This window comes from Lepus europaeus, chromosome 14, assembly GCF_033115175.1.
Source record: "Lepus europaeus isolate LE1 chromosome 14, mLepTim1.pri, whole genome shotgun sequence".
NCBI classification, from domain to species: domain Eukaryota; kingdom Metazoa; phylum Chordata; class Mammalia; order Lagomorpha; family Leporidae; genus Lepus; species Lepus europaeus.
In genome coordinates, this window is record NC_084840.1 from 65,429,284 (window position 1) to 65,452,246 (window position 22,963).

At 45.8% G+C, this 22,963-nt stretch overlaps 1 protein-coding gene across 5 annotated transcripts in view; it reads right to left on the reverse strand.

The window, feature by feature from the left end:
* The window catches only part of ANKRD16 (ankyrin repeat domain 16), a 39,321-nt gene that overhangs the window by 5,708 nt on the left and 10,650 nt on the right, over positions 1-22,963 (reverse strand). For 2 of the 5 annotated variants that reach the window (XM_062210839.1, XM_062210837.1), the window contains 2 exons: positions 21,204-21,393; positions 1,117-1,760 (listed from right to left, as the gene is read on the reverse strand). In XM_062210839.1, the coding sequence (XP_062066823.1) occupies positions 21,236-21,393 (158 nt within the window). In that variant the 3' untranslated portion in view covers positions 1,117-1,760; positions 21,204-21,235. Of the gene's footprint in view, positions 1-1,116; positions 1,761-21,203; positions 21,394-22,963 lie in introns of those variants that run through there. The other 3 variants (XM_062210840.1, XM_062210841.1, XM_062210838.1) reach the window with 2 other exon arrangements.

The window sequence follows — 22,963 nt, forward strand, 5'->3', positions numbered from 1 at the left end:
TCCTTGTCATATGCCAAATCTCAGGCTTATTTTGGAGGGAGGCTTAAGGAACATGAGCAGATTCTAGTATACTTAAATGGTTAACATGATGTTCCTAGCTGTGTTTTATTCATTACTGAATTCTGGAAGGTCATCAAAAAATTGTAAATTTGGACTTAGATGATGATTATTTAAAAAATATACAGAATATCCTCAGTAATAAAAATAAAGCAAGCTGCAACTCGGGGTGACGCTGTAGCATATGGGACTCCAGATGTCCTTAGAGGGCAGCCATTCAGAAGCTCATAAATCCCTGAATCCTCCTCTGTGCCATCCTTAGAACAACTGGTGCTGAGTACAGAACACTGGCACATGAATGGACAGATGACCACAACTTGTCCTTCTCTGGCCAGGCACGTTTGCCAGTCAGGCCAGCCCTCAAGATACAGAAAGAGCTTGTCCTGAATTTCCCCGAGGGCCAAGAGTGCTAAGAACTGTTCAACCAGGAGAACAAAACCCCAAGTATTGGTGCACTGGTTCCGATGTCCTTAGAGGGCAGCCATTCAGAAGCTCATAAATCCCTGAATCCTCCTCTGTGCCATCCTTAGAACAACTGGTGCTGAGTACAGAACACTGGCACATGAATGGACAGATGACCACAACTTGTCCTTCTCTGGCCAGGCACGTTTGCCAGTCAGGCCAGCCCTCAAGATACAGAAAGAGCTTGTCCTGAATTTCCCCGAGGGCCAAGAGTGCTAAGAACTGTTCAACCAGGAGAACAAAACCCCAAGTATTGGTGCACTGGTTCCCCAGCCACACAGCCCAGCAACACAAATCCTAGGCCAGGGATGGGTGATGCTTGCTGGCTGCTTTGGGAGAAAGGGTCCAAACCCACCTCAGTTTCACCTTTGCTGAAGTTCAGCCTTAGTGACTGGAGAAGATGTGCTGCCCTTCCAGTGCCATAAGGTTGACCTCTAGACTGGCAGTCATTCTTACACAAAGGTTACATGCATGGGTCTTCAAAAATTTCATGGAGGATGCACATTATGAAAAACTTTGCATGGGTTTCACATCTTTCTTTGCAATAGAATTGAAAAAGAATGTCTTATTATTCCAGAGAAACTCCAAAAGGGCATTTTTTAGTTTTATTTATTTTATAACAGGTTTATTTATTTGAAAGACAAAGTGGCATAGAAATAGGGAGAAACAGAGATCTTCTATGCACTGGTTCATTCCCCAAATTCCCACAATAGCCAAGGTTGGTCCAAGTAGAAGCCAGAAGCCTGGAACTAGATCTGGACTTCCCATGTGGGTGGTAGGGATCCAAGTACTAGGACCATCATCCACTGCTTCTCAGGTGCATTAGCAGGAAACTGGGTCAGAAGTGGAGCAACCAGGACTCCATCCAAACCAGCACTCTGATATGGAATACTGGCATCTGAAGCAGCAGCTTAACCTGCTGCACCACAACTCCCATCCCAGTGGCATTTTTTATAACTTGGCTTACTGAGTATTGCCCTTTTGCTTACAAAGTGCAACATCTCTGTGCCAATGACACAGGAAGGTAGCAGCCAGATGGTCTTCGTTTTCCCTTGCAGAGCAGTCTGACAGTAGGCAATGCACAGGGAGTATTTTCCTTGACAGCAAGACAATCTCTGTGGCAGCTGCATCAGCTTTTGTAGCAGTGGCTATTCTGGCAGGTTGTTACCTTCACGAGATAATCAATTTCACTGCACCTCAATCCGTGTACGTATATCAAGTTATATGTTTCACAATGGACTCTGAAACAAACCAAACCACACTATAATAAAAGCCCAGTTTAGAACAGGCTTAGTGTTTCTCCCAGCAGAAACTTCAAAAATTTTCATGAAGAATTTACTTATAATTGCTTGTTTTTCCTGTCAGTTTTCATATATTTTGCCATGTCATTATTTAAGGAAACTTAATCATGTTGAGATACTTCCTCTTTTTTGTTCACACAAAGAAACTGTAAACATATCAGCAAAAAGGGGAACATAGTTTTAGATAAAACTATTTGGAGACTGAATAACACTGCCACCCTAAGACTTCCCAGTAACCTGGACACATTTTGCTGTACTTAGGCAGGGTATTAGTGATTGCTGTTTTGTAAGCTTTATAGGTGACTTTTTTTTGCAGTGCCTGCTGTTTTCTTCAATGTTCATTGTTATATATGTGAGAGTAAAGACAAATCGGTGTTGTGAGTAGCATGGAATACCACATATGTTTCATATTTATGCCCCAAAAGACACATTCTTTTCATTCAGAGTGATAAAGCTATACAAGATCTACTTGGCCATATGGCACAAGTTCTTTTTTTCAAATCTGTCCACTAATTCAGGTCATTTCTCAATAGTTCAAGAAAGCTATCCATTGTCCAAAAATATAGTACAAATAGTTGCAAAAGTAAAGGCTCTTTGAAGAACTTTTGACCTCAAAATGTTTCATTGTATTTATTTTTTTATAAAGATGTATTTATTTGCTTGAAGAATTACAAAGAGAAAGGGAAGGAGGGAGAGAGAGAAATTGATCTTCCATCCACTGGTTCACTCCCCAGATGGCCACAACAGCCAGGGCTGGACCAGGCCAAAGCCAGGAGCCAGGAGTTCCATCTGGTCTCCCACATGGATAGCAGGGTCCCAAACACTTGAGACATCTTCCTAGGCACATTATCAGCGAGCTGGATCAGAGTGGAGCAGCCAAGACACCAACCGGTACCCATATGCATTGCTGGTGGTCTAGACAATGGCTTTACCCACTACACCTCAATGCTGGCTCCTTATTTATCATTTTAAAATGTTCATCATGAAGATGGGCCTCCTGACTTGATTCATTCACTCACTAAAATTCATAGTAGGGCCAACTGATGGCCAAGAGTTTAGCCACTTCAAAATTATGGGCTATTACTCTTAGCATCAAAAGGTACTCAGATATGCTTAACTCCAAGCTGGCATCTTTAACATCATCATTTAAAAATTATACACATGTCATTCCTCTAAGTAAGTAAAACACTTCATTAGAAGTTTATATATGTATTAAAAGCCACCTCTAAATGCACCAACCTGTAATTACCTGTTTATTCATTCAGGTAACAAACCTGTATGGCTGCCTATTAGTTCATGTGCATGTAGATACTTAATAAATGCTTTTTAAATGAATGAGTGGAGATATTCTACTTCCTACAGTGCATGTCTTTAAATCCTATCCCCCAGTATTGCTACTCCCTGTCACTGCCATTCCATAAAATATAGGGCCATTGCTATGTAAGTTGCTTGTTCAAGCAAACTGTGTTAACAATTTTGCCCATATCTATAGATTCTTTTTTACTTTCCAGACCATCAGGAATCTTTTTTTCTTTTTTAAAGATTTATTTATTTATCTGAAAGGCAGAGTTACAAAAAGAGGTGGAGACACACACACAAAGAGAGATTGAGTTCTTCCATCTGCTAGCTCATTCCACAACTGGCTGCAACAATGGGGCAGGGCTGGCCCAGGCAGAAGCCAGGAGCCAAGAACTCCATCCAGGTCTCCCGCATGGGTGGCAGGGGTTCAAGCACTTGGGCCATCTTCAGCTGCTTTGCCAGGCACATTAGCAAGGAGCTGGATGGGAAGTGGACCAGCTGGGACTCAAATCTGCTACAGTTCCTTTGCTTAAGACCCATCTGCCAATTGTTACCCATTTGGCCTAATCCAACTGATTGGTGAAAGATGCTTCTGGCTCTCTTGGCTGCCAGAGCTCCACATCTGGCAACCTGCCCCATAATTCCATCTAGTGCCAGCCTGGAAGAGATCTTGAGAAAGGAGGAATTGAGTGGTAAAGGGCACCTGGCTAGAGGTGACCATTGACTCCATGGTTGACCAGGCTGGTTGCCCAAGCGGTTTCTTCACTACTCCCCTCACCATTCAATTCAGAGAAAAGATCTTCTTATGAAGGCTAGGGCGTGCAGTAGCAAACCAGGGGCACACAAGCTTAATTTGGTATCTAGCACTGTGCTTTTTTGCATAAGGATTTGTTGTCACTGTGGATGATGGCAGTGATGAACCCTGCTGCCTGTGCCTTTATAAACTCAGGCAAATCTGAACTTCTCTTTAGGGAAATCCATGCATAATTTCCTGCTGTGGTGGCTGCATGGAGTAGTTAGATGTGGTAAGAAACCACAAATTCTTGTCTAACAAATTAAAGTGATGTTTATATGACAGCCTGCTCTTTGGTAATAGAAGGGAGGCTACTGACTAACAACACTCAGGTTAGATTTCCTGCCACCAGGGGGGTTTGCACATGTGGTGAACACAGATGAATGCCTTGGGCTTTGTGCCCCATCATTACCAGGGCTTTGCAGCCCAGTATCAGGAAGCTGAGAGTGAGGTTGTATGACTGCTTTACCTCTGTGTTCAGTGAACAACACCACCATCTGTCAATCCACCCAAGCTAGAACTGGCTGTAGTCCTTGACTCCTGCTCTACTTCACACATATTACAATTAATTTGTTTACCATATCCTGAAGATTTCATTCTAGATACCTCTCCAACCCACCCCCTTCCTCTTGAGTACTTTGGCCAATTTTTTTTTAAGATTTATTTTATTTATTTGAAAGAGTTATACACACAGATAGAGAGAGTTCTTCCATCTGCTGGTTCATTCCCCAAATGGCTGTAATGGCTGGAGCTGAGCCGATCCAAAGCCAGGAGCCAAGAGATTCTTCCAGGTCTCCCATGTGGGTGCAGGGGCCCAAGGACTTGGGACATCCTCCGCTGCTTTCCCAGGCACATCAGCAGGGAGCTGGATCAGAAGTGGAGCAGCCAGAATTGAACTGGCACTCATAAAGGAGGGCAGCACTGCAGGCTGGGGCTTTAACCTGCTGCTCCACAGCACTGGCCCCATGGCCACTAGTCTTAATTCACATCCTCATTGTTGAGGATCAGTGTTACTGAAATCAAAGCCAGGTGATTTCCTTGTGACTGGCTTCATCACCCCTAAACTGACATCTCTGACCACAGTGACCTTTCTACTTTTCTAACATAATCAGATTTCACCACTCATGGCAGCCTCAGTTTGAAACCTCTGAATGATACCTTGTTGCCTACAGGCCGAAGTTCCAATACCTTAGTGTGGCAAACCAGCCCTTGCCTCCAGGTTACATCCCTACTGCTCCTCATTCTAGCTATATCCATTTAATTTCCATTTTGTGATCATATCACATTCTTTCCTCCCTCAGTGCTTTTCCATGCTACCCTCTCGGGCTGAAATAGCCACCCTGATTATCTCACCTCCTACCACTGCTTTAGCATTCATTTATTCATGAAATGATGACTGAGGTTTACCATGTGCTGGGCACCATTCTAGGAGCTGGGCATCAATGAACAAAACAGACAAAACTTCCTGATTTGTAGTTGCTACTCTAATGGTAGTGAGGAGATAAACAATATTCAAAAGATTTGGTAAGTTAGGGCCGGTGCTTTGGCATAGCCGGTAAAGTCGCTGCCTGCAGTGCCAGCATCCCATATGGGCACTGGTTCAAGTCCCAGCTGCTCCACTTCCAATCCAGCTCTCTGCTGTGGCCTGGGAAAGCAGTAGAAGATGGCCCAGGTCCTTGGGCCCCTGCATCCACATGGGAGACCCAGAAGAAGCTCCTGGCTTCGCATCAGTGCTGTCCCAGCTGTTGCAGCCATCTGGGGAGTGAACCAGTGGATGGAAGACCTCTCTCTCCCTCTATGCCTCTCCTTCTCTGGGTAACTCTGACTTTCAAATAAATAAATAAATCATTTTTTTTAAAAAAACATGTAGTAAGGCCGGCGCCGCGGCTCACTACGCTAATCCTCCGCCTTACGGCGCCGGCACACCGGGTTCTAGTCCCAGTCGGGGCAACGGATTATGTCCTGGTTGCCCCTCTTCCAGGCCAGCTCTCTGCTGTGGCCAGGGAGTGCAGTGGAGGATGGCCCAAGTGCTTGGGTCCTGCACCCCATGTGAGACCAGGAGAAGCACCTGGCTCCTGCCATCGGATCAGCGTGGTGCGCCGGCCGCAGCGCGCCAACCGCGGCGGCCATTGGAGGGTGAACTAACGGCAAAAGGAAGACATTTCTCTCTGTCTCTCTCTCTCACTGTCCACTCTGCCTGTCAAAAAAAAAAAAAAAACAACAACAAACATGTAGTAAGTTAATGATATACTAGACTAGAAGATACGAATCGTGGAGAAAAATTAATCAGGGAAGGATCGGATTGCCAAAGCAGATGTGGCAGTTATTGCAATTTAAATAGGGTGTGTACAATAGGAAAAACCAACTGGTTTCCCTTCTCCATTCACACTCAACACAGAATACTTCACCTTTGATCACCAAAATGTATGTGGAGTTTCCCCCTCCTTGACCAGTTCTCCAACACTAGGAGGGTGTCCTACAGTTTAACTACCTTCTGATGCTGTCTACATGAAGTTAGAGTCAGATCCACAGGTTAAATAAAGGTTCAGTCCAATAACACTGCCTCCCTACCATCACCACCTCTGCTTAATCACAAACCCCAGGTTGTGACCTGAGTTTCTGATTGACAGGCTATAAATCAATTTCCCACAACCTCTTCCTTGGGTTTGATCATTTACAAATCACAGAAGTTGAGCCTCCCCATTTATAATAAAGGCTTTGGCAGAGGGCACACATGAATGCTAGATGGAAGTATGCTTAGGACAGGCCTGAAGGAAGAGGAAGGGAGTGGTGCTTCCATGCTCCTCAGGGTGCACTGCAGCCCAGCGCCTCCCGGGACTCAATAACCAGGAAGCTCTCCAAACCCCAAAGGGGAGGGATTTTTATGGAGGCTTCATCTGTAAGCATGACTGACTATTAACTCCATTTCCAGCCCCTCTCCCCGTCATGGAATATTTGGGCAGAACTGTTCCAAGGCATTGCTATTGCCTGGCATTCCTATTGATTGGGAAACAAGGATTTTAGGAGTTCTGTGCCAGAAACTGGGCCCAAAGATCAACAGCTATGGTTCTTATTGTAAATCACAGTCACAGGTGGTCCAGGAAGGCCTTACTGAGAAGGGACAGATGGACACAGACACCAGAGAAATGCAGGAACTGCCCATGTAGTATCCTGGGGAAAGTTTTCAGAGAAAAGTAAAGAGGAAAGGCAGGATCCCAAGGCATCTGAAATGTGCAAACAATCAGGAGGCTGGTGTGGGCTGAGGAGAGCAAGCAGAGGGGACAGTAAAAGTTGGAGAACAGTGAGGGGAGGGGCTTGACTGTAAGATGAGCTACTGGAGGGTCAGAACAAGGGGCTACCTAGGAAAAAGGTCACTGTGGATACTGGGTGGAAAACCTGAAAATACTTCAAAAAGTTCATGGAAAATATAGGATGTGCCAAGTGGCATCTTAAACACTATGTCAAACACCATCCCCAAACACTTATCTTTCAATTCCATTTTCCATGTTTTTGAGGTGCCCCTGTAAACTGTAGGCCGATGGGTGAAAGCAGGACAGTGCGTTAGGAGACTGCTACAAAAATCCAACCAAGAAACAATAATTGCAGGGCTGGTGCTGTGGCCTAAATCATGAGGCAAAGAATGGGGTAGGGTCACACAAAGTAGGGTAAAGTGATCACAAAGGCCCCGAGGCATTGAAAGCTTAGTGTGGTCAAGCGGATGAGACAAGAAGAGTTGGTACACCAGCTGGTAGACCACAGATAGAGAAGGAGGCTGGACAAACAAGCAGGGGCTGTCCCACAGCCTCTAACCCACCAAGTTGCTCTACATTCTACAAAGCCCCGTGGCACTGCAGAGACCATACTGGGCCACTCGCCCAGCCAGCCTGCTCCATCAATGTTATGTCGCAACCCCAGCCATCTGACTGGGCCCTGGAAGATGCTCAGTACCTGAATACACAGCAGGCTGCCCATACAGCCTCCAGGTGCCCTCTGGGGACCAAGGGCAGGTGTAACCTCTTGGAGGGTGGGAACAGTAAAGATACTGAGTGAATGAAGCCAAACAGCCTGAGCCTCATGGTGGGTACTCACATGGGCATCTGACCCTTGCCATTATATCAATAGCATCATCCATCCACAACCTGGAGAAATACCTGCGGGTGTCAGGATTTTAAAGGTCATCATTCTGGCTGCTTTCAGGGTGCATCTCTCTATACTGCCTTTCCTTGCTCATTGCTCTACTCACTCCACTGAGCCATTAGCCTCCACTCCTCCCAGAGACCCACCCTGGGGACTCAGCATGGAAGAGAACATGTTGGATAGCCAATGACACAGTCCAGGACGGTTCAGAGGGAGATGCCACTGTGGGTGAAGCATCCCATCGAGCAGCGGGGAAATCCTGGGCCTGCTCTTCTGCTACAGTGCGGCGTTCACTTCTGTACTGAGTGACCCAGATCGTGCCCTCCTGCAGGCAAGAAGCCAAAGGGGGCAGGCATTTGGTATAGTGGTTAAGAAGCCTCCAGCAGCAGGAACAGGGAACTTTGTGCTGACTGGGTGCCAGCCAGTGAGAGAGATCATGCTGCCCCTGCTTCCACACCTGGATTTCGGGCCCTGAGAATAAACTGGCTGATGGAGAGCCCGCGCTATATGTTGAGTCAGCTGATTCAGAGCAGAGCCACCTTTTGGGGAACCCCGTGCCAGCCCTGCAAGGATTGGCCACCTGGCTGGTTCCGCTCCGTTCCAGCTGCTTCGGTGAGAGGGGCCATCGCAAACTTTGGCTGCAAAGTCCACAGATAGTTTTGGCAGAAGCGTTAGGCCAAGCGAAGTAAGGCTTTCCCAAGAAAAAATGTTCCAGGTAAGCCGCAAATACTGCCTTAGCCATGATGGAAACCGCCCAATGTGACTCCCTTGCCCCCAGGTAGCTGACTGACCTGTTTTCCTCTGGGCAATTCCTAGCCATTTATTAGGACTCAAGTTGGTCATTTCTTCCAGGAAGCCTTCTCTGATCACCAACACTCAGAACGTGCTATGCTGTGTGCTCCACACTGAGAATGTGAGGATAAATGAGTCATAGTCCAGGGCCAAAAAGTGCTCCCAGCCTAGGGAGGACAGTGTGGTAAGTGCGATGATGGAGGTGTGCATAGGGTGCTGTGGGAACCCTGGGGAAGGGAGCCAGAGGAAGTGACACTTCAGCTGAGTCAGGCAAGAGAGCGTGGAGGGAGGGGGAGGCTGTTCCAGATTGAGAATTCCTGGTGAGAGGAATCAGAACACGTGTGGGCAACTGCAAGTTGTTCTGTATGAGCTCAAAATATAAGGCAAGAAGTGGTAGAAGACTTGAGCCATAATCAGAGAATAGATTTTAAAGGGACAGGCTAAATAATTTGTCGTTCTAAGGACTTTGGGCTTTGTCCTGAACACATTGCGAATCCAACAATAAATTTTAAAAGGAGGAGGATGGAACATATCTACATTTTAAAATTGTACTTGTTTTCATTTTATTTGGAAAGTTTGTGGAGGGAGGTAGATCTTCCATCTGCTGATTCACTCCTCCAAATAGCTGTAACAGCCAGGGATATGTCATGCAGAAGCCAGGAATTCTGAACTTGATCCAGGCTTCTCATCTGGGTGCCCATGTCAGCACCACATGGTTTTGTCCTCTTTGGGGACCAGCCCTGCAGCCTTACACTTCCATTCTTTACCCACTCAGGGAAGGAGCACTAGTTGCTTGTGAAACTTTTCAGCTGATGGTCTTACTGTATCTTTTTTTTTTTTTTTTTTTGCCAGGCAGAGTTAGACAGTGTGAGAGAGAGACAGAGAGAAAGGTCTTCTTTTTTCCGTTGGTTCACCCCCCAAGTGGCCGCTATGGCCAGTGTGTTGTAGCTGGCGTGCTGCACCAGTCCGAAGCCAGGAGCCAGGTGCTTCCTCCTGGTCTCCCATGAGGGCGCAGGGCCCAAGGACTTGGGCCATCCTCCACTGCCCTCCTGGGCCACAGCAGAGAGCTGGACTGGAAGAGGAGCAACCGGGACAGAATCCAGTGCCCCTACTGGGACTAGAACCCAGGGTGCCGGCGCCACAGGCGGAGGATTTGCCTAGTGAGCTGCGGCGCTGGCCCTTACTGTGTCTTTGATGGGTAACACCAGCACTAGTCCAAGCTCAGCGAGGGAGGGAACGTATTTGCTGATGGTTTCCTCTTCTAGGTCTTCCAGCATTTGGCTCCAGCTCCATCAACGGTGATGGGAAAACCCTACCCATGCATGATGTAAGGCCTACTTTCTCTTGGACCAGCCTGTTTCTGTTCTGTTCGCTTCGGAGGTGGTGGTGGGGTGGCCATAGCATGTTGTGTTTATTCCCAAGGAAAAGAGCTGGCTCCCTCTCCACCTACTTTTCTGATCTTCTTTTTTTTTTTTTTTTTTTTTTTTTTTTTTTTTTGACAGGCAGAGTGGACAGTGAGAGAGAGACAGAGAGAAAGGTCTTCCTTTTGCTGTTGGTTCACCCTCCAATGGCCGCCGCGGTAGCGCACTGCGGCTGGCGCACCGCGCTGATCCAATGGCAGGAGCCAGGTGCTTCTCCTGGTCTCCCATGGGGTGCAGGGCCCAAGCACTTGGGCCATCCTCCACTGCACTCCCTGGCCACAGCAGAGAGCTGGCCTGGAAGAGGGGCAACTGGGACAGGATCGGTGCCCCAACCGGGACTAGAACCCGGTGTGCCGGCGCCGCAAGGCAGAGGATTAGCCTAGTGAGCCGCAGCGCCGGCGATCTTCATTATTTTTTAATTCCAACTTTCCGGCCTCCAGCTAGGCAAATTTACAGCCTATTAATAGTAGCTATGTGGAAGCCTCATATTCCAAATGTTTTCTGATAAAAGACCAAGAACATTCTTTGTGAAAAAATATTTCAGAAATACTTGGCTGGTTTCTCCCTGTTCTGACTGCTCTCCTTTCTGTTCTCCCCTCTCCCCAGCCCAGTGCCAGATGCTGCCTTAGCCTTGTCACTGCTCTGAAACGCTGCTTTTGCATTTGACCCAGCAGTTGGCAGTGAACTCTAGGTGGTGGGAATATGGGTTTTAGTTACAGTACTCTTTAGACTCTTCTGTAGCTTTTTACATCTATCAGAAGAGAACAACCCTGAAATAAATTGCTTCTCGCCCTCTTTCCTGGGGCTGTGTTGGCGGTGCTGCTGCTATCTCAGCTCCCAAGCTGTTCACAGGACCACACTGTTTCCTTTGTGCACAACGAGATCTCCGTGTTCCAGGGCCGTGTTTCTCCCACCTAACAAGCGAGGCTTGCCAACCATTCTTGCAAGACCGGGAAGTGAACCACCAATACTACAGATTAAAAACAAAGTTGGGAGATATGGGGTCCCTGGGGACTGCTCTACTGAACTCTACTGTGGATTACTTACTAGCTTTGCTCCAGTTCCCAGGGAGAATATCCAGATTCTGGAGGCAGACAGACCCGACCACAGCCACGGGGGTAGTCTGGACCAAGGTGACACATTGCTTGGCAACTGGGGAAGCTGAGGGCACAGGATCAAAGTGATGGTTCCAGAGTCCAAGTATGAGCCAGGCTTGGACACACCCTCATTTGTCCTGTGGAATGTTAGCCAATAGTCCACATGGCCGGGGGCTCCTTTCTTGTCTTCATTCGTAACAGCAGTTCTCCAGAATCATCCAGGGAATTAGTCAAAACACAGAAATTGGGGTGGGGGGGCACTTGGCACAGCAGGTAAGCCTTGGGTTGAGATGTCCACATCCCGTACTGGAGCGCCTGGGTTCAAGGTCTGGTTCTGCTCCAGATTTCAACTTCCTGCTAATACACACTCTGGGAGGCAGGGTTGATGGCTCAAGTAGTAGGTTCCACATGGGAGATATGGGTCCTGGCTTCTGCCTGTTTCAGCCTTAGCTGCTGAGGTCATATGAGGCATGAACCCTGTGTAGGGGCTTTCTCTGCCTGTTTCTCTTTCTCTGTCTCTAAAGTGATAAATAAATAACTTAAAATGCTTAAACACACACAGAATTATGGACGCTATACCTGATATTTCCAGCTCAGTGGAATTGGTGAAGTCTAGCACTTTGTGTTTCCAGTAAGTCCCCAGGTGATGCTGACACTGGCCAGTTGGCAAGAATTCCTGAAGAGCCACTGATGGGGACTGGAGCTGTGGCATAGTGCTTGAAGCCATGGCTTTTTCCTCTGTTAGCACACTACCCCCTTACCCTCTTTGACAAAATCTACTATCTTGTCAAATCACCCTATTTCTTTCCTATTCTTACCATATAATATATTTAAAGAGTATCGGGTTGCTCACGTCCCTACCTGTGTGGCCCTGGTTGTCTCCCAACCATTTGGTTAGCCTCCAACTTTCCATCGTTGAAATCCAACAGCCTTTTCTTCAATCCCTGTTATTTGCCCTTGCTTTCAGTTGAATTCAACAGATTTTACTGATTATACTGTCCATGACTTAAAAAAACAAAAAAGCGGGGCTGGTGCTGTGACATAGTAGGTAAAGCCGCCACCTGGGGTGCCAGCATCCCATTTGGGCATCAGTTTGAGTCCCGGCTGCTCCACTTCTGATCCATATCTCCGCTATGGCCTAGGAAAGCAGTAGAAGATGGCCCAAGTCCTTGGGCCCCTACACCTACATGAGAGACCTGGAAGAAGCTCCTGGCTCCTGGCTTCAGATCAGCTCAGCTTGGGCCACTGCAGCCATTTGTGGAGTGAACCAGCAAATGGAGGATCTCTCTCACTCTTCCTCTGCCTCTCTGTAACTCTGCCTTTCAAATAAATAAATAAATCTGAAAAAAAAAAAAAATGCAAAGACAAACCAATGGTAACATGAAAGAATCAATGTGGACAATTATATGAGGGAACACTAGAAAACTATAGAAACAAAGTTCAAAAGGTTCTTACTAGCCTTAGGATTTTTCTTGTACTATAGTTAAGGAAAAAATTATACATACAGCTTCATCTCAGCCACATACATTTAAAGACTGACAGAGTGGTTATTTCTGGGTGGTGGAAACAAAGGTTATTTTCATTTTTTTCTTTACTACTTTCTATGTTTTCTATATTTTACAATAAGCCTTTAAAAAAATATCTAAGAGGATAAAGGCTATTTTTCTGGTCTGCCATCTGCTGGTGAATTCTAGCAATGTCCCAGGTTAAATTAAATCTAGTGCCAGCTCTTCCCTTTTCTCATTACCTGAGAGATTTTTATTTATTTGTTTGAAGCTGTATCCTGCAAAGCTCTCATTTATGAATTAGGGTGAAAGAAAGACCTTCCATAACAGGCACTGAAAGAATTTGTTATTACCCATCCAGCCTCACAAGGATATGTTACACACAGAAACATAGAAACATGGTCAACACTATAAAAGGTGAAGGCAGAAAATCTCCCAGAAAAGTACAAAGAAAATCCAAAATAAAAAATAGGAATATTTATGGAAAAATGGCAGAGGAAAGTAGTTACTTATCAATAGTCACCTTGAATGTAAATAGCCACAGCTATTCAGTTAAAAGAATGTAAATAGCCACAGCTATTCAGTTAAAAGATACAGACTGGCAGAATGGATTTAAAAATACCTACCTATTTGCTGCCTACAAGAAACACATCTCACCAACAAAGATACATGCAGACTGAAATGAAAGGATGGCAAGACATTCCATGCTAATAGAAACCAAAAACAGCTGTTGTAGCCATCCTAATATCAGATAAAATAGACTTTAACAAAAAAACTAAGCCGGTGCCATGGCTCAACAGGCTAATCCTCCACCTTGTGGCGCCGGCACACTGGGTTCTAGTCCCAGTCGGGGTGCTGGATTCTGTCCTGGTTGCCCCTCTTCCAGGCCAGCTCTCTGCTATGGCCCGGGAAGGCAGTGGAGGATGGCCCAAGTGCTTAGGCCCTGCACCCCATGGGAGACCAGGAGAAGCACCTGGCTCCTGCATTCAGATCAGCGCGGTGTGCTGGCTGCAGCGCACCAGCCGCGGCGGCCATTGGAGGGCGAACCAATGGCAAAGGAAGACCTTTCTCTCTGTCTCTCTCTCTCTCTCACTGTCCACTCTGCCTGTCAAACAAAACAAAACAAAAAAACAAAAACAAAAAAACTGTTAAAAAGAGACAAAGAAGGGTACTATGTGATGATTAAACAATCAATTCAACAGGAAGATGTGCCTATTATAAATGTATATGCACCTAATTACAGGGCACCTGGCTATTTAAAAGAAATACTAATGGATCTAAAGGGAGACATAGGCTCTAATACAATAGTAATGGGGGACTTCAATAACCCACTTTCAGCAATTGACAGATCAACCAGACAGAAAATCAGCAAGTCAGCACCAGAGTTAATTGACACTTAGACCAAAGGGAACTTACAGATATTTATAGAGTTCTCCATTCAATAGTTGCAGAATTCACATTCTTCTCACCAGTACGATTGACCACATGTTAGTCCATAAAGCAAGTCTCAGAAAATTCAAAAAAATCAAATCATACCATGTATTTTCTCTGACCACAATAGAATGAAGCTGGAAATCAACAACTCAGGAATCTCGAGAACCAACAAGGATACTGAACAACATGATCCTGAATGAACAGTGGGTCATAGAAGAAATCAAAAGAGAAATAAAAAAATTTCTGGAAACAAATGAAGATGATAATACATATCAAAACTTATGGGATACAGCAAAAGCAGTATTAAAAGGAACAGTTATAGCAATTGATGCCTACATCAAGGAATTGGAAAGACACCAAATAAATGAACTATCAATGCATCTCAAAGATCTAGAAAAGCAGCAAACCAAACCCAAAACTAGTAAGATAAAAGAAATAAAATCAGAGAAGAAATAAACAAAACCAAAAGCAAAAAAACAATGCAAAAGATCAGCAAAACAAAGAGCTGGTTTTTTGAAAAAATAAACAAAGGTGAAACACCATTGGCGCACCTAACCAAAAAGAGGAGACGAAGACCCAAATAAAAAAAATTAGAAATGAAAAAGGAAATGTAACAACAGACACAAGAGAAATAAAAAGACTCATCAGAAGTTACTATGAAGAGCTGTATGCCAACAAACCAGGAAACCTAGAAAAAATGGATAGATTCCTGGACACATACAACCTATCTAAATTGTCCACGAAGACATAGAAAACCTAAACAGACCAATAACCAAGACAGAAATTGAATCAGAAATAAAGACTCTCCCAACAAAGATAAGCCCAGGACAACATGGCTTCAAAGCTAAATTCTACCAGACATTTAAAGAATAACTCCAATTGTTCTCAAGCTATTCAAAATAACTGAAAGGGAGGGGATCCTCCTAAATTCTTTCTACGAAGCCAGCATCACATTAATTCCTAAACCTGAAAAAGATACAATAGAGAAAGATAACTATAGACCAATTTCCCTGATGAACATAGGTGCAAAAATCCTCAACAAAAATACTAGCCAATTGAATCCAACAACACACCAGAAAAATCATTCATCTGGACGAAATGGAATTTATCCCTGGTATGCAGGGATGGTTCAACAATCACAAATCAATTAATGTGATACATCATGTTAATAAACTGCAGAACAAATATCATATGATTATCTCAATAGATGCAGAGAAAATATCTGATAAAATACAACACCCTTTCATGATGAAAACTTTAAGTTGGGTATAGAAGAAACATCCCTCAATATGATAAAGGCATTTTATTTGCAAGTCAGAGTACAAAGAGAGAGGAAAGGCAGAGAGAGAGAGAGAGAGGTCTTCCATCTGTTAGCTCACTCCCCAATTGGCCGCAATGGCCAGAGCTGCGATGATCCAAAGCCAGGAGCCAGGAGCCAGGAGCCTCCCCCAGATCCCCCACATGGGTGCAGGAGCCCAAGGATCTTGGCTATCTTCCACTGCTCTCCCAGGTCATAGCAGAGAGCTGGATTAGAAATGGAACAGCTGGGTCTCAAACTGGTGCCCATATGGGATGCTGGTGCTTCAGGCCAGGGTGTTAACCCACTGCACCACAATGCAAGCCCCAATGAAGGCAATTTATAACAAACCAACGGACAGCGTCCTATTTAACGGGGAAAAGCTGGAAGCATTCCCTCTAAGATCCAGAACCAGACAAGGATGCCTACTCTCATCATTGCTATTCAATACAGTCCTGGAAGTTTCAGCAATATCCATTAGACAAGAAAAAGAGGGGCCAGCACAAGACCTGGCTGCTCCACTTCTGATCCAGCTCTCTGCTAGGGCCTGCGAGAGCAGAAGATGGCCCAAGTCCTTGGGCCTCTGCACCAGCGTGAGAGACCCGGAAGAAGCTCCTGGCTCCTGGCTTTGGATCAGCACAACTTTGGCCATCGCGGCCAATTGTGGAGTAAACCAGTGGATGGAAGACCTCTCTCTCTCTTTGCCTCTCCTCTCTTGGTGTAACTCTGATTTTCAAATAAATAAATGAAAAAAATTTTTTAAAGTAAAGCCAATAAAATGATTTAAAAAAAAAAGAAAAATGAAAGGGATACAAATGGAGAAAGCAGTCAAACTCTCCCTATTTGGAAATGACATGTTTCTATATATAGTAGATCCAAAAGACTCCACTGTGAGACTACTGGAACTCATAGAAAAGTTTGGTAAAGTGGTAGGATATAAAATCAACACACAGGGGGCTGGTGCCGTGGTGCAGTGGGTTGATCCTCTGCCTGCAGCGCCAGCATCCCATATGGGTGCCGGGTTCTAGTCCTGGTTGCTCCTCTTCCAGTCCAACTCTCTGCTGTGGCCTGGGAGGGCAGTGGAGGATAGCCCAAGTGCTTGGGCCCCTGCACCTGAATGGCTTCAAATGGTAGGTTTGTGTGTGTGACGGGGGGAAAACAGGCTAGTACCAGGATGATCTCTGGGTTCCTCTTGCACTTATGAAATATCCACACAAGATGATTACCTTCATACCTAAAGGACATCAATGCAAAGATATCTCTGAAGCAACAACAAAATGGAAATCAAATCTCAAAATCAGTGTAGATGTAGAGTATGATTTGCAGGTCACAAGACAAGACTGTGTTTGTATGAGAATATTAATTTGGTGGTTAAAGGCAGAAATCTGCAATGCCATCTGGGAATAATGAAGAGAAACTAGAAATTCTTGCTATTTACCAAGCTGAGCACAAGGCTGAAAAGAAGCTGGGTGCAGGGGCTGGCACCGTAGCACAATGGGTTAAACTGTGGCTTGCAGTGTGGCACCCCATATGGGCAACTGTTTGAGTCCTGGCTGTTCCACTTCTGATACAGCTCCCTAATAATGCACCTGGAAAAGCAGCGGAAGATGGCCCAACTGCTTGGGCTCCTGTACCCACATGGGAGATCCAGAAGAAGCTCCTGGCTCCTGGCTTTAGCATTGGACAGCCTTGGCTATTCCCACTATTTGAGGAGTGAGCCAGTGGATGGAAGATCTCTGTCTCTCCTTCTGTTTCTTTGTAACTCTACCTTTCAGATAAATTAATAAGTATTAAAGAAAAGGCTGGTGTATATTAAGTACCTGTAAGGCTACACTGAAGAGGATTAAATCTTGCTGGCAACTAATGTGCATTATTAATTTGTGTGTGTGTGTGTGTGTGACAGGCAGAGTGGACAGTGAAAGAGAGAGACAGAGAGAAAGGTCTTCCTTTTCCGTTGATTCACCCCCCAATGGCTGCTGCGGCCGGCGTGCTGCACCTGGTGCACCGCGCTGATCTGAAGCCAGGAGCCAGGTACTTCTCCTGGTCTCCCATGCAGGTGCAGGGCCCAAGGATTTGGGCCATCCTCCACTGCACTCCCGGGCCACAGCAGAGAGCTGGACTGGAAGAGGAGCAACCAGGACAGAATCCGGCGCCCCGACAGGGACTAGAACCCGGAGTGCCAGTGCTGCAGGCGGAGGATTAGCCTATTGAGCCTCAGCGCCGGCTAAAAATTTTATTTAATTTATTATTTATTTGAAAGGCAGCGAGACAGAGAAAGATCTTTCATTTCCATTAGCTGGTTCACTCCCCAAATTCTCGTTACAGCTGGGGCTGCGCAAGGCCAAAGCTGACTCTTGGAACTCAATCCAGGTCTTCTACAGAGTTGACAGGGAACCAAGTACTTGGGCCATCGGCTGCTTGCCTCACAGGGTGCACATTAGCAGGCAGTTGGAATGAGAAGAAATGAGCAGACTTGAACATAGGCACTTTGACATGGGATGTGAGCCTCCCATGTGACATCTTAACCACTGTGTCAAACATCTGCCCCACATGTTTTTTTTTTTTTTTAAAGATTGGAGTCTTGGGCTAACTTTGTTGCATAGGAGGTTAAGCTCTAGTTTGACACACCGGCATCTCATATAAGCACTAGTTTGAGTCCTGGGTACTCAAATTCAGACCCAGCTCTCTGCTAACCTGTCTAGGAAGCCAGCAGAAGGTGGCCCAAGTACTTGAGCTCTTTCATCAGTGTGAGAGACCTGTGTAGAGTTCTAGGCTTGTGGCTTCCACCTTGCCCAATCCTGGCCATTGTGGCCATTTGGGGAGTAAACCAGCAGAAGGAAGATCTTTGTGTGTGTTTCTCTCTCTCTTTCTATAACTCTGCCTTTCACATGAATAAAATAAATCTTTTTTAAAAAATTAAAGAGATTAGAGTCTTTCACAGAAAATGTTAAAAAAAATGAAAAGGAAAAACCCTTAAGAAATTAAATACCTCATTACATTTTAATCTGTTTAAGAGGACTGAGACTTTTTTTTAAAGTTACAATGTCAATGTTTCATTCTTCCACAGTCAGAGGCTTTGGTGGATAGATGGGATGGAATAGAAAATGTAAGGTGTGGGGTTTTTAAGAGCTAAATTCCATTCTTAATCTCAGTTGACAAAAAACTTTTTGGAAATATCTTAGTTGCATTTTCTGGTTATATTTAACATCTGAAAAGAGCTACACAGAACTCATCTATTAAACCAAAAAAAAAAAAAAAAAGGGGGAGGGGGATGGCGCTGTGGCACAGCAGGTTAAGCTGCCATTTACCATCCAATGTAGGCAACGATTTGAGTCCTGGCTGCTCCACTTCTAATCCAGCTCCCTGCTATGGCCTGGGAAAGCTGTAGAAGATGGCCCAAGTCCTTGGGCCCCTGCACCAACGTGGGAAGACCCAGAAGAAGCTCCTGGCTCCTGGCTTTGGTCAGCGCAGCTCTGGCCATTGCAGCCAACTGGGGAGTGAACCAGTAGATAGAAGACCTCTCTCTTTCTCTGCCTCTTTTTCTCTCTGTGTAACTCTGACTTTCAAATAAATAGGCCAGCGCGGCGTCTCAACAGGCTAATCCTCCGCCTAGTGGCGCCAGCACAACGGGTTCTAATCCCGGTCAGGGTGCCGCATTCTGTCCCAGTTGCCCCTCCTTTTTTTTTTTTTTTTTTTTTTTTTTGACAGGCAGAGTGGATAGTGAGAGAGAGAGAGAGACAGAGAGAAAGGTTTTCCTTTTTGCTGTTGGTTCACCCTCCAATGGCCGCTGCAGCCAGCGCACCATGCTGATCCGAAGCCAGGAGCCAGGTGCTTCTCCTGGTCTCCCATGCGGGTGCAGGGCCCAAGCACTTGAGCCATCCTCCACTGCCTTCCCAGGCCACAGCAGAGAGCTGGCCTAGAAGAGGGGCAACCGGGATAGAATCCGGTGCCCCAACCAAGACTAGAACCCAGTGTGCCGGTGCCGCTAGGCGGGGGATTAGCCTGTTAAGCCACGGCGCCGGCCCGGTTGCCCCTCTTCCAGGCCAACTCTCTGCTATGGCCCGGGAAGGCAGTGGAGGATGGCCCAGGTCCTTGGGCCCTGCACCCCATGGGAGACCAGGATAAGCACCTGGCTCCTGCCTTCGGATCAGTGTGGTGCACCGGCCGCAGCGCGCCGGCCGCGGTGGCCATTGGAGGGTGGAACCAATGGCAAAGGAAGACCTTTCTCTCTGTCTCTCTCTCTCTCACTGTCCACTCTGCCTGTCAAAAAAAATAAAAATAAAAATAAATCTTTAAAAAAAAACCCCAACAACCCCGAGACTAAAACTTCATAGTTTACCTAGCAGTGTTTAAAAGGTAGAATATTTTCATTAATTGCCTGCAAATGTCTATATAAACACATTATAAGCATTTCCTTCCCAGTTTTGAATCCAAAAGTAGGACCACTGTATGCCAAGTAAAGCCTAATAAAGAAGCAATTAATTATGTTTTATGGCTCAAGCTAACAGCAATTTATGTTATATTTTTAATTGTATCATTAGTTTTCATGCAGTACTCCCTATAAGACATTTCAAATATTTATAAAAGCATATGTATTATGTTCATGTATGTTACATGCTTCTCTAAGGATTTCAGAGATGGACTTCATAAACATTACCTAATTCCACTTTAAAGGCAGAAACAGTGTAATGTGGACTGTGGAATGATCACGACTGTGCTCAAAATTCCACAGCATGCCAATCCTGGAGCCAAGAACTCAGCCTCTGGGTCATCCGGGAAATCCTCAGCAGAAGTGGAGCATGAAGTGGGAGGAACAGTGGGAGGAGAGGGAAAACACTGCTTAGGGGTGCCGGTGCTGTGGCCTGAAGCGTCGGCATCCCATATGGGCACCAGTTTGAGACCCGGCTGCTTCACTTCTGATCCAGCTCTCTGTTATGGCCTGGGAAAGCAGTGGAAGATGATCCAAGTCTTTGGGCCCCTGCACCCACGTGGGAAACCCAGAAGAGGCTCCAGGCTCCTGGCTCCTGGTTTCCGATCAGCGCAGCTCTGGCTGGTGCAGCCAATTGGGGAGTGAACCACTGGATGGAAGACCTCTTTCTAACTCTCCTTTTTCTGTGTAACTCTGACTTTCAAATAAATAAATAAATCTTTTTTAAAAAAACAAAAACAAAGGCCGGCGCCGTGGCTCACTAGGCTAATCCTCCACCTAGCGGCGCCGGCACACCGGGTTCTAGTCCCGGTCGGGGCACCGATCCTGTCCCGGTTGCCCCTCTTCCAGGCCAGCTCTCTGCTGTGGCCAGGGCCAGGGAGTGCAGTGGAGGATGGACCAAGTCCTTGGGCCCTGCACCCCATGGGAGACCAAGAGAAGCACCTGGCTCCTGCCATCGGGTCAGCGTGGTGCGCCGGCCGCAGTGCGCTACCGCAGCGGCCATTGGAGGGTGAACCAACGGCAAAAGGAAGACCTTTCTCTCTGTCTCTCTCTCACTGTCCACTCTGCCTGTCAAAAAAAAAAAAAAAACAAAAAACAAAAACAAAAACAAAACAACACTGCTTAGGGACTGATTTCACAGAAGCAGTCAGTGATTTAGAAAACAGCATGTAAAATTACCATGTACTTCCGGCCTCCTTTCAGAAACATGCTCATGTCGTTGCACTGCGGTCAAAGGCCTGAGGCATATCCACTCTCTCACTGAGTTGCTGAGCCAGGGTGCCTGTAATGTCTGCAGAATCCTTCAGCCCCGACTGTAGGAGAAACTCAGCACAAGCCAAGTGCTGACCTGCACAGGCCAAATGCAGGGCTGAGGGGTGACAAAAATGACACAAGCTTAGTACATGACCCCTAGAGCAATACTGTGTGAGTCAACTGCCCTCAAAGTATTGGTTCATTCAATTATATAGGTTTTATGCTTTCATAATCTATCACTATGCCTTTGCCTATTCTGGATCAAAGTATTTTTTTTTCCTTGTTAACCTGAGTTTAAACAGCTTTAAAGACAACAAAACCAGTTAGAGAGGATTTAAGAAACTGACCTAAAGCAACCAAGCAAGTTAATGAGAAACAGGAGACTAGTCCAACTCACTGTCACTCCTGTGTGCTAATAAAACAGATTTTAAATGGTACATAAAACTCTAAGCTTTGTTGAATTAAAAAAAAAAAAGTAAATGTGTTACTATAGGTAGGAATGGTGTGACCAAAAAAACCCTACTGACAAATCTTCCCATTCCGTATGAAGAAATCAGTGCTGAAGTTCGTTAAGTGCTGAGAGTCCAAAAAAACTGGTGGTTCTGCTGCCCTGCCCTGAGAATAAAGCCTGTGACCCTTTCCTGGACTTAGCAGCTGAACTTTCCAGCAACAGAGTGAGCTGTTACTGCAGAGCTCTGACGTATCATACAAGATCCCACTAAAAGGGCTGGCACTGTGGCATAGCAGGTAAAGTCTCCACCTGCCATGCCAGCATTCCATATAGATGCCAGTTCGAGTCCCCACTGGTCCACTTCTGATCCAGCTCTTTGCTATGGCCAGGGAAAGCAGTGAAAGATGGCCCAAGTCCTTGGGCTCCTGCACCCACATGGGAGATCCGGAAGAAGCTCCTAGCTACTGATCGGCTCAGCTCCAGCCACTGCGGTCATTTTGGGAGGGAACCAGCAGATGGAAGACTTACTTTCTCTCTGCCTCTGACACTCTGTAATTCTTTGAAGCAAATAAATAAAATCTTTAAAAAAAAATCCAACTAAGTCTTTGTAAGATAGCCATTGGCTCACAGAATGTTAATTAGAGGGTTTATTCTGAAGCCCTCCCAAGAATTAGCTCTGAGAATCATTTTCTCTTTTCTTAAATGTTCAGTCCTGTTTATAGATATTTGCAGGGAGATCATGTGATTCTGACTTTTGCCATGGGGCTCTGTCCCCTGCTCATACTCTCCACATAGGCTTGTTTTCTCTGCAAAGGTCCTTTCAAGGCTGTTTTGCCTTTGTGTTTTGCATTAAGGGACTTTTGTTCTTCCTCTTCACTTATCCTGAGCTTCATCACCACTGGCATCCAGTTTACCCATCTTCCCAAATTACCTAACTCACCCTCACCCTTTTCATCATCACACAAATTCTCTTTTCCCCACATCTTCATCATCTTTTTCTTTTTCTTTTTTTTTTAAGATTTCTATTTATTCACTTGAGAGGTAGAGTTACAGACAGTGAGAGGGAAAGACACAGAGAAAGGTTTTCCATCCACTGGTTCACTCCCCAAATGGCCTCAATGACTGAAGCTGAGCCAATCCGAAGCCAGGAGCCAGCAGCTTCCTTCAGGTCTCCCACGCGGATGCAGGGGCCCAAGGACTTGGGCCATCTTCCACTGGTTTCGCAGGCACAGCA